We start from the raw sequence: 15,162 nt of genomic DNA on the forward strand, positions 1-15,162 counted from the left end.
AAATTGCATCTATTCTGAAAACACTATGCTGCCCTAATTTTGCATCTCTTAACTTTCTTCTACAGACACTTCAGAGTCAAACACTGTAAGTAATAAAAAATGTTTCTTCTACCGAGTCTACTGAATAATATGGAGACCAAACATTTATTTAGTAGAAACTTCTCTGTCATCACAGATCTGACCCCTGAAATAAGATGCATCCATTTTTGCCTGACACTTCCTGCGAGGTGCGTCCAGTTCTCGGCAGGGATGCATTTCTCGGCGTAACACCTGAGCTACATCTAGTGGCCAATCACAAGACTGTACGAGCGCCTGAATCCAAGGATCGTCATTAAAAACAAGGAAATAAATAAATAGGAAGCTTGTGAGGCGATAGAGGAAAATGAATGTGTTTTTAATGCTTGTAAAAACAGAAGAACTCGACTGATTATTACCGCGTAATACCGATAATATTCACAGTCTGTGCGTAAAACACAAAGTCATGAATTAAAACTGACAAAGGACATAACTGAACGTCGCATACACTTCGCACTACAGATGTTGAAAATGACTGACATGTATTCGAACCAATAAGAACCGCAGTTTTCTTTATTCCGACCAATCGCAGAGGAGTACGCGTTCCATCCTGTTAGATAGATCCGATAGGACTATAAATACGCGGAGGAATACACGATTCGGGAATGTGCTGCTGCTGCAAACCTCAGAAGCCATTTTGAGATGAAGTCCCTGTTGAGAAAAGCCATGAAGATGCTGAAAACAACGAGCATGGTTACATTTCTGTCTGTTTCTCCCTCCGTCTCCTCCTCCTATTTCACCTTGGCAGCTGTCAACCGACCGGGACATTATAAGCAAAGCGGGGTAATCAAGCTGCGCTCACAGCAGGGTTAAAACGTCATTGAGTCTTGTTTACTGTCTCTCTTGTCCAGACATGTAACACCGTGAGTTTTTCTCCAGTCTGAAATCTTCCAGCATCTCTCACACAACGCAACACAACGTCTCCTTGAGTGACTGTGTCAATTCACTCTTTGTACCGGAGAGAAAAAGGAGGCTTTCCAATGGCTTCTGTGAGCCTTGTTTCCAGTCCCCCTGCCCCTGTTCTTGACAAAAACATGACAGACTCTGAGCTTGCAGGGGATGAAAGGTCGAGTACCAATCTTATGCAATTCTTAACACGCTCATCTGTGCGTTTAAGTGCTGTGGGTCTACATGCTGAATGTGTTAATGTTATCTCTCTTTTCTTTCTTTTCTTTTTCTTAAATCATCAATTGCAGACAAAAGTCCCCTTCAAAATAATCTTTGCATGCTCTTTGGTGCAATTGATAACGCTGCTGTCCAAAATAGCTCAGGTTGCCCATCACGTCGTCGGTCATATTTCCATGCAAAGGTACAAGACCCGTCGTCGTTTGTGTTTGCTGTGCGACTGGAACTGGATTCATGGCTTCATTGTTGCGAGCTGCAGGAGACTATGCAAAATAACTATGACGCAATTGCCACGCCCATCTCCCCGGCTCTGTACTCCCCTCTAGCGGGCGCGCGGTGGTTCTGCAGAGACGGGGTTCATGCAGGGTTGACATTATGTGATTGTGTTTGGGTTTAGGCCATGCCTTTGTCCTTGTGGTTTGAATCTTGTAACATGTGAGCATTAAGAGGGTCAGTTGTTTGTTTGCTGTTGTGGAGAAGGAGACGGTGTTTTTGAATTGTGTCAGCTGTTGAAGGTGTGCATGTCTCTTGTCTTTCCTCACTCTAGGCTTCATGTTGTTCTTAGACGGACACATCAGTGGTAGAAAATGTTCAGAAGAATCCCAAAAGAGCTGTAAGAGCTCAGCAGGAAGATTATGCTTCTTGTAGTGCACCTGGTGGTACTTACTTTATTCATCAAGAATGTGCCTTCATTTGTTGTTAATCTTCACTTTGGTGCAGGAGAATTTAAAATACAGGAAAGGTATAAAGTTTTAGTAGGCGAGTTGGAAAGTGTTTTCTCATCCAGTCTTGAGGTGTTGTCTGCAGGTTGGATAAAGTACGCTGGACGCTGTGGGTGTTGAGGGTTTCATGGTGAAGCATGATGTGCTCTATATCAGAGGATGTGGTTGCTACTAAGGCTGAAACTAAAGATCAGTTTTTCTCTAATGTTAGCTTTTATGATTCAATATTTAGTGTTTGAATTATTACACAGTCTTAACTAAAATACTTCTCACAAATTCTCAAATTGTCGTTTTTTAAAAGACTCTTTTGACCGAACCATGACCTTAAACTTTTGAATATAATGTATTTATTTAATAGGGATAATAACCAAAACGTTGTAAATCCTTTAATTCCAGAAGCTAAGATTAGCAGATCCCCCAAAATGTATCGAGTATTTCAGAGCAACAAAATAAATAAATATGCATAAAAAAATTCAAATGAATGTATCTGAACTTTGTGCTGACTTCACATACAAACAGGAAGCAGCAGCAGCTGTCAGGTTTTCAAATGAAATGTTTTAAACTGAAGTGTAAAAGGTTGTACTTTTTGATCACACAGAAGGAGTTGTTCCACCTCGTCTCAACGTCGTCATGGAGACGATTTGTGGACACTTCTTACAGTTCAGTCTGAACGTCTTCAGAGTGAGACTGTGCGAGCGTCAGGGGGGCGTCGGTTCCGACTCGTAAATTACTTCAGACCAGATACCGACATTAGATCGTATCTGTCTCTTCTTTGAATGTTAATGATGTTAATGATGATATTTCAGATTGCAGCAGCAACAGTGGACCTTTTGTCATGTTCATTTCTGGCTCAGCGACATTTAGTTTAGACACCAGAGAAATACTGAAATAATCTCTGACTCCAGGCGGTGACAGAGGAGAACAGAATAATTGTCCCTGAGGGGAAAAGTTCAGTGATATTTATTCTACCTTTTATCTGTAGATGAACTACACACCTGTCACCAGGAAGTCAGAACGTAGTCCTGAATGTAAGACTTTTGAGAACAGGGAGGATAGGGTTAAGTTTTTTATCTGTTATGCATGATGTTGTTGGGTTTATTTCCTTAAATTATAGCATCAAGTGATTGTGGATAATCTGTTCTGCTCCTGATGTGAAGAGCGTTTGATTCACTGTCTGAATCTTAGTGAATGGTGTGTTTAAATCCCTTTACTTAAAATACTCCCTGTTTTTATTTTTATAGGGAGGACGGCGAGCTGGAAGATGGAGAAATAGACGACGAAGGGATCGGGATCGAAGAGGAAAACAAAGAGGCGACGGAGGCGACCGAGGACAAAGAGAAGGAGAAGGAGAAAGAGAAGACCAAAGAGAAAGAGGAGAAGACGCACAGGCACTCGAGGAAACGATACAAGAAGACGAGAGAGAAGAGGAGGTCTAAGAGGAGGAGGCGTGACAGACAGAAAGTGAGAGTTCACACCTGTGATTAAAAACAGAATGGACTGTGTTTATGTTAAAGATACTAAAACCTGACTTTGATCTGCTCTCTCTCAGCATCACTCCCCCTCCAGCAGCTCCAGCTCCGACAGCTACGACTCCGACTACGACCGACAGGAAAGGCCCAAAACCAGGAAGAGCCAGGGATCAAACCGCGAGTCCGACGGCCAGTCCTCTCAGGTGACTGAATCTCTGCGTTAATGTTTTTTTTTTTAAAAACAATCATCACCTGACGACCCCGTGTGCTAACTTTCTCTTTGACCTCTGACCTTACAGCACGGCCGGGATTCAAAGGGAGCACACGGCAAGTCGCCGCCGCCGCCGCACAAGAGCAGCGATTTCGACAAATACAGCGACTACAGCGACGACAAGTACGACTACGACGAGGAGGAGGAAGAGTACGAGGACGACATGTCGGAGTACCCGATGTCGAAAGAGTCCCAGAATCAGGGAAGGGGACGCCACGGCAGAGAGCAGATGAAGAGAGGAAACATGAGGGGGATGAAGCAGCAGCAGTGTAAGAGCAACTTTTAACAACCACAGTGAATTATCCAGATGTATCATGAGTGATAAGATCAGAGTCATCAACACGATGAGGGAGTGAAGATTCTTCTTGAAATGTGCTTTTTCAGTCGGGCAGAGGGGGAGGGGCAGAGGGAGCGGACCGGGAAGAGGACGAGGGATGCTCAACAAGAACAAGAAGCTGAAGGGGAAACCCTGGGGAGGACGAGGACGAGGTCGGGGAGGAGACCAGGGCATGGAGGACATGCCTCCGGTTAGTACTCCTCTGAACATTCAGCCAAATGTCTTAGAATATATAATGTATTAGAAGTTAGGTCAAACATACTGCACTTTAACAAGTTTCATAAATTAAAGGAGCAGTATGTAAATTCCACCACCAGGGGGCTCTCAGTCAAAACAAAAACAAAAGGTGATTTAGAGGCTGGTGGGGAATCATGGGAGTGATTCTCTTGTTTTGTTTTTGTCTCACAGGAGGGAAAAAACTCTTCCGGCTTCCAGAAGAAGCGGCCAATCATGAGCAAGGAGTTCATCAACCAGCACACAGTCGAACACAACGGGAGATACATCTGCAAGTATTTCCTGGAGGGCCGATGCATCAAGGTAAAGTCACGCTGGGACAGATGTTCTTTTAAAAAGATTTATTTTTGGGGCTTTTTGTGCCTTTATGTTAAAAACAGGATAGAGGATAGAGTCAGAAATCACAGAGAGAGAGAGAGAGAGAGAGAGAGTAGGGGAAGGAGCCACAGGTCAGAGTCGAGCCCGGGCCGTCTGCTTTGAGAACTACAGTCTCTGTACATGGGGGGCACCCGGCCACTGGCGCCCAAACTACAGATTTTTCTGATAATGAGACTAGTATGTGCCAGTGCAGGAGTTCCCGAACTTTTCAGCTTGTGACCCCCAAAATCAGAGTGCCAGAGACTGGGCATAGAGTCAGAAATCAGGCAGAGAGAGAGAATGAGAGTGAAGAGTGACATGCAGGGAAGGAGCCACAGGTCAGATTTGAACCCGGGCTGAGCGCTCTAGAGGACTTAAGCCTCTGTACATGGGGTGTGCGCTCTAACCGCTAAGCTACCGTCGCCTGGAAATAAGGCTAGCAGGCTGTATTTTATTTTTCTTTAAAGTCAAGAAACCTCATTTCCATGAGTGCGCTGACCTTGTTTTGAATCTTGAATGAGATAGGGAGCCGGTGTAGTGCCTGAAGGACACACTCTCATCAGGATCCTGGCATGTTGTTTTCAATGTGTTGGAGCTTCTGGAGGCTCTTGTTAGGGATCCCGATGAGGAGTGCATTGCAGAAGTCTGGCCCTAAGTTTCTCAGCATCTGACAGGGAGAGTGTGGGACGGAGGTTTGCAATGTTTTTTTTGCACACATGTTTAATGTAGTGTACAGTGTAATTATATAATGTGAAAAATGTGTGTGCAATAAGAGATGTAGAAAGTTAGAGACAAGAAAACATATTTATATTTTATTTCATTGTACAGTGTTCCCCTTTGTTTTGTTTTTTTATTATATCTTTGCTTTAATACAATGTATAACTTCTGTACAGTTTATTTTAAATCACTTAGCTGTTACTACATCTTATTTATTTACTACAACTTATTTTTATTTTTTATTTTATTTGTACTTTTCTTTTTTTTCTTATAATGATATTCTATTTTATATATAATTTTAACTTTTTTGTAGACGCTGACTCAGGGAGAAACGCACAGAAATTCCAATGTACCTGTACTGTACCTGTGCAAATGGCAATAAACATCTATTCTATTCTATTGTAATGTGGCCGTGTAATGACTGAAATGAATAATTCAGACTGATCACTTTCTTACCTGATGATTAAAGTATTTGTTTTCTTTATGCAGGGGGAGCAGTGCAAGTTCGAACACGAGCTCGTCATACCAGACAAGAAAAGGGAGCTGTGTAAATTTTATCTCCAAGGTTACTGCAGCAAAGGAGATAACTGCATTTACATGCACAATATCCTTAAAGAACGAACGACCGGTTTCAATCACATTTGTCTTAATGCAGTTTGTGTAATGAAGAGCCAGATGAATCTTTTCCTTAACCTGCGACTGAACATGAATACCCGTGCAAGTTCTTTCACACCGGAGCCAAATGTTATCAAGGAGACAACTGCAAGTTCTCCCACTCGGCTTTGAATGACGTCACCAAAGAGCTGCTTGATAAGGTGAGACGAAAAAAAATGAAAGATGAGTTTCAAACGTCTCTGTTACGAGGTCAGTCAAAGGTCAACAACTGTCTGCTCTCATCAATCAGATAATTAACACCGAGGAGGAGAACGCGCGGGAGGACGAGTTGGAGCTGGAGGATCTGAGAAAGCAGGGCATCGCCCCGCTTCCCAAGCCGCCTCCCGGGGTGGGTTTGCTGCCGACCCCCGGTCAGAGCAGCCCCACAGACGGAGGAGCCTCGGGCCAGGCGGGGAAGAAGATCCCCTCTCTGTTTGAAATCAAAGTTCAACCCACTGTAGACCTGGCGCAGAAAATTGCTCTGAGGTAACCAGAAATCTGTCTTAAAGTCTTTATATGTGATTTTTAACACTTAAATATATAAATCAAGTATCTCCTCTGAAAATAACTCTGTGAGTCATGACTGTCTACAATGGGTGTAACACCCGAGTCCCACTGTCTGTGATGTTTTCAGAGTTTTCAGAGTCCTATCTTCAGTTTGTTTACATCGCCCGGACAGCCGGCTGACTCCTCCCCTCGTGTATAAAAGTTGTTTAATTGAGGGACTAGAGAAAAGAAGAATAACATACTGTACTCACTGCTTAACTGTGTTTCTAGATCACGCTCATTTCAGGTAAATTTACATGCAGTGTGAAGATACGAGCATAATAAAGATCGCTAGCATTAGCATGCTAACACAACAATGCAGCGCCAGTTGTTTTGGTTTCATGCTGGTGCTCAAGGGCGACATCTGCTGGATCAAAAAATCGCATATAAAGCCTTTAAATCAAACTTTTTAAAGATTTTTTTTGGCTCTCCATTCTAACAGCGCATTTTCAATTCCAGCGGATCCAACTTCTCCCAGAATGAAGGCGAAGGCGGCGACGAGTTTAGCGGAGGCTCAGAGGAAACCCCGAGCGGAGGTAATGTGCCTTCGGCCACCTTTCCGTCTTCTGTCCCTCCCCCTGGGTCACCCGGTCCCATGGGTCACCCCACAGGACCCGCCATGCCCCAGAGCCCTCCCGGACCGCCCCCACCACCACACGGATTTACAATGCCGCCGCCGCCGATCCTCCCCTCTGGTCCGCCCCCGCCCTTCAGACCCAACATGCAGAGGCCCCCGTTCCCTCCTCCCGATCTACAGATGCTGCAAAGTCTCTTCCCTTTCCCATCCATGGGGCAGAACCCGGCAGACATCTTTGGAAGTTTTCTCCAAAACCAGAATATGGGTCAACAAGGAGGTGAGGGTCACATTTAATACGGTTCATTATTCTGTTTAAACAGTTACTGGATATTTAAAAAAACATGTTCTGTTTTCAACGCTTTAGACCCGGCGATGGCCTTCATGCAGAACCTCCAGCAGCAGATGGGTGCAGAGTCACAGTTGCAGTCTCTACCACCAGCAGTACAGAAAGCCATCTTTTTACACCTGACGCAGCAGCAGCAGCAGACAGAGATGAATCCACAGGGGACAGAAACACTGAGAGCAGAGGGCCAGGACGATAACAGTGCAGGCAGAGGTAAGTGGTCAGGAGGAGGAGGAGGAGGGGGGGGGGGGGCTGAGGGGGGCTGAGCTCAGACTACAGAAGTCTGTGATTATTAATACCTGAGTCATACTTTGGGTGGGTCATGATAACTTAAAACATTTCCTTAAGTCAAATCTGAATCTGGACGATATGTATTACATATTTTGTAATGACAGAATCACAGTGATACATAAAGTATAATATAGATTACATGTATACAAGTGGTGGCTCTGGATGATGTTGCTGCTGTGGTCTTTGTCGCTGCGGGGCAGGAGTGTGACCGACATGCTTGGCCAGCTGGCCCTAGTCGAGCTCCTCTTGAAACAGCGGAACACGTTTTCATAAAACTGTAAATATTAATAATCTCTGTAGTGGCAATCTAACAACAAAAAGTGCCACTGAAGGGAATCCGAAGTCATTTCCAACTCATGGTGTGTAAAAAGGGAATGTCCGCCGTTGATTACGTTTGAAGTATTTATGTATCGACAATCTTACAGAGCACCAACAAAAAGACGGGTGTATGCTTCATCACACAAAACGAGCTTGTAAACATAAACAAACACTAAACGTGACAGACAACATCTTCACACACAATCACGGTTGAAAAACTTCCCCCTCCACCTGTGTCTCCCTTTTCTCCCTACCTGTTGCTGTACTAATTCACCACATATGCCCAGGAGCGCAGGTGACGTAGCAGCGGACAACATTCACATAACTTACCACCCAGCCACACAGTAAACCACATCAGATTAGCTACAACAATCTCCAACATCAATTTGATATACTCAAAAACTTCCAAAGTGAATTTAGTGAAGAGTAGCTACAAAAAATCTTGAAAACACGCTCGCTCACTCCCCTCCTCCTCTATGAAAGTTCAGACAGTAAAGGTCGAGAATTGAGCGGCTCAATGAGAGGGGGGGTGGGGGGGGATTATGTAGCACAACTTCACCAACTACCAAGGTGCATGAAGAGTGAAAGAGGTCAAAAAGCTCCAGCAACACACACAAATATTGTGTACTGTAAACCATAAATCTCTGTTAGATGCTCCTCTGGTGTTAAAAAATGAAGCCGGAGCGATAGTGCAGGTTGAAGTCAGTCTCTGTTTTGTTTGCATCTGACATCAAAGGAAAGAACATGTAAAGTTTCTCTTTATGTGAGTGATCCAAGTGGATTATCGAATAACAAAACTCGTCGTCTAAACCCCTTCTTACCTAAGAGACAGAATATTTAAATCTGATTTAAAGTCTTTATATGTGATTTTTTGATCCAGCAGATGTCGCCCTTGAGCACCAGCATGAAACCAAAACAACTCGTGCTGCATTGTTGTGTTAGCATGCTAATGCTAGCGATCTTTATTGTGCTCGTATCTTCACACTGCATGTAAATTTACCTGAAATGAGCGTGATCTAGAAACACAGTTAAGCAGTGAGTACAGTATGTTATTCTTCTTTTCTCTAGTCCCTCAATTAAACAACTTTTATACACGAGGGGAGGAGTCAGCCGGCCGTCCGGGCGATGTAAACAAAGTGAAGATAGGACTCTGAAAACATCACAGACAGTGGGACTCGGGTGTTACACCCATTGTAGACAGTCATGACTCACAGAGTTATTTTCAGAGGAGATATTTGATTTATATTATATTTAAGTGTGAAAAATCACAAATAAAGACTTTAAACTTTCTTCACAGATGAAACAACAAACTGGTACTCCAGTGACGAGGAAGACGGGAGCTGCGTTTCTTCCATCCTTAAAACTCTCAAGAAGCAGAATGAGATGCATCAGGCTCAGTCCAAGTCCCCCCAGGCCGCTCCGCTGGCTCCAGCTCTCGGTGACCCTCGGACTGTGAAGGAGAGGGGCCCTCCTAGTGATCCCCGAACGAAGACGGACCCACGACAGCGCCCCCCAGATATGAAAAAGGAGTCGGATGGAGCTGCGGACCCTCGGCTCTCCAGAGACCCCCGGAAGATGAGGCAGATGGAGCCGAGCTCCTACCGCCAGCCGGCTCCTAGGAAGCGTTCTGCGGGAGACGAGGACGAGGAGGGGGAGAGGGAGCTCAGGGAAAAAGCTGTTCTCATCCCGCTCGACGCCGGCCCCAACGCGGTGCTGCGGGACCCCCGGTGCCAGCTGAAGCAGTTCAGCCACATCCGGGTGGACATCCTCCTGCAGCGGCCGGCCTTCGCTCAGGCGGTCATCTGGGCCCCTGAAGATCTCATCCCCTCTTTGGTGCCCAAACAGGAACACTCCATCAACCTGCCCCTCCCTCCCCTGATCGCGGACGCTCAGATGAACCGAGCGAGCCTGCCCGATCACCCACCGGTCTCCAGCCCCCCGCCCACCGACCCCCGACTGGCCGCCGCACGTCTGAAGGAACGCATGAGTCGACTATCCTCTGGATCTCTAGAAGCCAGATCGTCCGCTGAAAGACCTGCAGATCCGCGTCAGCAGAAGACCTTAGACCCCAGACTCAAGCGCACGGGGAGTCTGGATTCAAAGCTGATTGGTCAGAAAGAGCCGAGCGCAGGAGGAGGAGGAGGAGGAGGAGTTGTCGACCCGAGGCTACAAAAGGTGAAGGCTAGCTCCTCGTCTCATGCCGCTCGAGCCAAACAAGAGCCCGAGAGGCTGCCGCCGTACGCCCCTCGCCTCGCCTCCTCCTCCGGTGGCGGGCTGGAGAGTCCCACCACCATCCTGGGGGGCATCAGTCTGTACGATCCTCGAAACCAAAGCGAGCAGCAGAAGGAGCAAGCGGAGCCTCCTAAAAAGGTGGGGATTCTGAAACTCCCAGAAAAGAAAGACCACAACCCGCCACAGTCCCTCTCGCCGACGCAAAGGAGCGACTCTTTGGAAGACGCCAAGAGCACAGACGGCGCCTCGGATCGGACCAACTCCCCTCCCCCGCCCCCGGCCTCGCCCGTCAAACCCCCCGCGGTTCATAACCTCCCGATCCAAGCTCTGGCCGGGCTGATCCGACCCCAGTACACCGACCCCAGGCAGGCCAAACAAGGAGGGCAAGGCTCTGCGGCACAGGAGGAGGCGGAGGAGAAGAAGAAGGAGGAGAAGAAGAAGGAGGAGAAGAAGAAGGAGGAGAAGAAGAAGGAGGAGGAGAAGAAGGTGGAGGAGAAGAAGGTGGAGGAGGAGAAGAAGAAGAAGGAGGAGAAAGAGGAGGATGAGGAGGAGAAAAAAGAGGAGAAGAAGAAGGTGGAGGAGGACAAAGACAAGGAGGAGAAAAAGGAGGAGGGGGAGGAGGAAGCAAAACAAGGCGATCCAGAGGAGGACGCAGACGACCGGACTCTCAAAGACGTGTTCAAGACTTTTGATCCCACTGCCTCCCCTTTCTGTCAGTGAACACTTTTAATCTTTATATCACATATTTATTTCTGTATAAAAAATGCTCCTGTATAGAATCACATTATACTGTGCTCCACACATGTGTGAGCACGGAGATGATGTTGGTGCACAGATGAAACCTTTGAATCATATTAAGTGTGTTCTGAAGGTGTGTATGTTCAGGTCTTTTATCATCGTGTTGTTGTTTTTCTTGTGTGTTCTGAACAATCAGAGACTAAAGACCTTGTATAGTTTTCACTAAGGACTGAGCTGTATGTTGTTTACTGAACTCTTGATCACAGCCTGTGGAGTATAGATCCATTTTAATCTCTAGCTTTCACTCTTTTTTTTTTTTTTATAGAGAGACGACGCAAACGAATCGACGAAAGCAGCGAGTGACCTTGAACTTTTTGTATTTTCTTATTTATTTAAAGGCACTTATTTTAAGATCTGTGTGTTTCTGCTCACTTTTTACGATAAGGGAGTTTTCACAGATGTTTTCTAGAACGTTTTACATTTTGTTATTTTTCACAACATATCCTGATATGAGTCTGTATTCACATCCAAGCAAAATGCAAACAGGTGTATGACATAAAAAAATGGTTTTAACTGAAGAAAAATGAGAAAGGTCTGCACACAGTTCAGCTCCCAATGAGCGACATTAATTTAAACAGGTCAACTGTTTATTTTCTGCTCCATGTGGTATCTGTCTCCCTCTTGTGGTTGCTGTACTCATGGCCTTTTTTTTTGGTTCAACAGGTGATAATGATAGTTCATTGATTGCCTAACTTTAGAAAAGATCAGGGGCGTGGCCCCTGATCTTTTCTTTTCTGGGGTGGCCCACTGACTTTTGCAGGGGTGGCATGAGCTTTGTGAGCACTGAATTTTTTTTTTTTTAAACTTTTCTATCCCCTCTAATGATCTGAACTTACAATCAACCCAATTGTACCACATATAAATCTTCCTAGCTTGATTCTTTAGGGACTGAAAAACAAAGATGTGCAACCTCGTGCACGCTGTCTAACTTGCAAAAATACATTTGTTAGCAAGTATGTCTACTACAAGTTAGACAGCGTGCACGAGGGTTCGCTTGGACATTTGACAGGGGAAAACCAAATAATGCAAAATATGCATAAAAAGTACTTGCACCTTTTTTTTTTTTTTTTACTATTATTATCACTTAAGAAAAACCAAATTTCTGAAACCACCTGTGTTAGCCTGTGGTCCTGCCTCTGATTAGGCAAATAGTCAATCATAGTTTTGGAGTTTGGGGTGGCCAATCAAATCAGAATCAGGATCAGAAATACCTTTATTAATCCCAGGGTGAAAATTGTTAAATGTCAAGGGGGACCCATGCCACCCCTGGCAACCCCTCTGGATACGCCCCTGGTAAAGACTACAGTATGTGTCTCCTGCCACATTTGCCCGAGGAAGATCCTTTAGATCCAAACGTTGAGCTGAACAGTGCGTCGACCTCTGACATAACCATGAACATTGCAGATGATTTTTAAAAATGATTTGCTGAAAAACTCACAGAGAAGTGATTGCTTTCTATTTGCTTTAGTAGCAGGTTCCTTTAATTGAAGCATAAGTTAAAACAGCTTGCAGAAACGGTTGCATGTCTCCCTTTTAATCCGAGAAGACATTTCTGATTTGGAAACGTCAAATATTCAATTTATATTTAGTACAATGTTTGTTTTTTTTCCTGTTTTAGTGGCCTAAATGTTTAAGGATATAACCTTACATTTGAAGGCTTTTTTTTTTTGGGACTTGTTAATCAACCCGTAAAACCTTCTAATGGAGTGGATTATTTTTGGTTATTTTGATGTGATTTGAGACCGCCATGCCTCAAAACAGTCTCTACTTCAAAGCTTGTAAATGGCGAGCAAAGTGTTATTTTACTGGTTTTACTAGCAGAGTATGAAAACAAAGAAAGAAAAATAGTGTACTATACAGAAAGATAAAATACTGTCTTGATTACATTGCAGATATATCTGACACATAAATGATCTAATGTCTATTTTAATGTTGAATTTTGTTGGATTTGACTGTAAATACGTTTAAATTGGTTAATGTGTCCCTAACATGGTTCAGGGGGGCGTCATGATAGGCGGGATGTTTTCAACAGTTGTGCATCTATCCTCATTTTACTGAAACTAAGCTATCTTTTTTTATTGTTTTGAAAATTCACACTGTAAATTCATCTTTTGTATCACCTGTACAGACTGTTTGAGTGTTTTAATATGTAACGTTTGGTTTGTTTTTTCTGTCAGTAAGGTGATTATGGTTATAAAACTTGTATGACATTTTAACGACACATGCCCGTCACACTTCAGTGATTTTATCATTGATACCTGAAATAAACAGAACACAAAGTTTATTTGTTTCAGAATTACTCGAGTTGCATTTTTGCTTGGGGCTGCGTGGTGCTGCAGTGGTTAGCGCTGTTTCCTCACAGCGAGGAGGTTCCTGGTTTGAATCCCCGTCTGACAGGAGCCTCTCTGTGTGGAGTTTGTGCATGTGTGGGTTCTCTCCGGGTACGCCGGCTTCCTCCCACAGTCCAAAGACATGCTCGTTAGGTTAACTGGTCACTCTAAATTGTCTGTAGGTGTGAATGTGAGTGTGGCTGGTTGTCTGTCTTTATATGTCAGCCCTGTGATTGGCTGGCACACAGTCCAGGGTGTACCCCCGCGTCTCGCCCAATGACAGCTGGGATTGGCTTCAGCCCCCCGCGACCCCAAACGGGAATAGATATATGGATGGACATTTTTTTGCATTAAATTGCATCAATCTTGGAACATGTTTAGTAATTTAACAAATGTCACCCTCAATAGAAAATATTTTAAGTAGAGATGTAACGATGTCCCGCAAGACAATTAAATATTGTTAAAAATATCTGACCGAATCCGACCTGTGGCTCCTTTGCCGCATGTCGTTCCCCACTCTCTCTCTCCCTGCTTTCCAACTCTATCCACTGTCCTATCGCTCTAATAAAGGCAGAAAATGCCCAAACATAAATCTTAAAAAATAAATAAATATGGACCATTTTAGTCAGTTAGACAAAAACATATATTGCAGTACTCTTTTAAACCAGCAGAGGGCGATCCCTTCTTTTGCTTCTCTTGTTCGACATCTGACGTTGAAGCAGTTGCGCTGATCAGTGATGCTTTTTGTAAAGATAAAATATTCAGTTTTATAAGTAACTACACAATTAAAAAGTATTATATTTATTTATTAAGAAAATCAACGACAAATGATATTTAGCATTTCTACTGTCAGATTATTGTGATAAAGGGAATCATTTTTATTCTGAAATTGACATGAATCTTATGCATTTGGAAAAAATGTTGAGTTGGAAATAATCATAAAATTGTATCATTAATCGAGTAATGTGATATGTGTTGTTGATGTGTATCGGTACATTCTTAATTTTAAATCATCCAACAGGCTGAGAATCCTGCAGCCAAATCTTCATTATTACATCAAATAGAATAAAAGAGATGTGTTAGGCTTCTTATTTTTTGCATTATTTCTTGTGCTTTGAAGAGATATTCGTCACAGTAACTGGTGGAGCAAGACTTGGTGCAACTGGGTGAGATGAGGTCTTCCTCAGACCCAGATCATCAGTCTCTGACGACGTCTGCTGGGCTCGGTGGATCTCCAGCTTCCTCCTCCACTGGAAACACAGAGCTGTCGCCTCGGCTCCGTCTGAGTTTGGCTCCGGCTGCTTCAAACCCTGGAATAAAAATAAGTAAAAGTGCAAGTTTTGATAACAAAGCGATAACCGTTCCAAATGTTTAAGGAGCCATGAATGTTAGATTTACTGTGATGCAGGCTGTCTCTGCAGCGTGGACCCCCCGCAGGACCGTCTGGAGTAGATTTTGCGAGTTCTTTACCAGGATCTCATCGGATGACTTGCAGCCTGGTGTTACAGCATTGACACTGAGGAAAAGAAATACATTTATTTAAAACTCTTTCTCTTCTTATTATTTTGAGCATGTTTGTATTTTATGACCAATCTGCTCTGACCTGGAGATGATGCTGAGCTGGTTGGTGATGGTGAGAATCTGCTCAACTATCAGTGAGAGCTCAACGGTGCACTGTTGATCCAGGCAGTGATTGGCAATAACGCTAATAAACTGAGTCACTGATTGGCAATTTGAGATCACGTCTTTTGCTGCAGCCACAAACG

General features: G+C 44.1%; 1 protein-coding gene and 1 long non-coding RNA gene across 2 annotated transcripts; one reads left to right on the forward strand and one right to left on the reverse strand.

The window, feature by feature from the left end:
- The first annotated feature begins 674 nt into the window (after nt 1–674).
- LOC132975163 (zinc finger CCCH domain-containing protein 6) lies at nt 675–13,362 on the forward strand. The gene is made up of 12 exons (XM_061039517.1): nt 675–1,141; nt 3,164–3,383; nt 3,472–3,594; nt 3,691–3,931; nt 4,047–4,189; nt 4,408–4,536; nt 5,797–5,911; nt 6,013–6,122; nt 6,212–6,447; nt 6,967–7,361; nt 7,449–7,640; nt 9,334–13,362. The coding sequence occupies exons 1-12, from the start codon at nt 1,056–1,058 to the stop codon at nt 10,986–10,988; spliced, it is 3,645 nt and encodes a 1,214-aa protein (XP_060895500.1). The 5' UTR covers nt 675–1,055; the 3' UTR covers nt 10,989–13,362.
- Nucleotides 13,363–14,335: 973 nt separating this feature from the next.
- LOC132975166 (uncharacterized) lies at nt 14,336–15,162 on the reverse strand. The gene is made up of 3 exons (XR_009673243.1): nt 15,000–15,162; nt 14,795–14,912; nt 14,336–14,706 (listed from the first exon to the last, which is right to left on the reverse strand). It is a non-coding gene; the product is annotated as an uncharacterized LOC132975166 (long non-coding RNA).

This window comes from Labrus mixtus, chromosome 6 (genome assembly GCF_963584025.1).
Source record: "Labrus mixtus chromosome 6, fLabMix1.1, whole genome shotgun sequence".
NCBI classification, from domain to species: domain Eukaryota; kingdom Metazoa; phylum Chordata; class Actinopteri; order Labriformes; family Labridae; genus Labrus; species Labrus mixtus.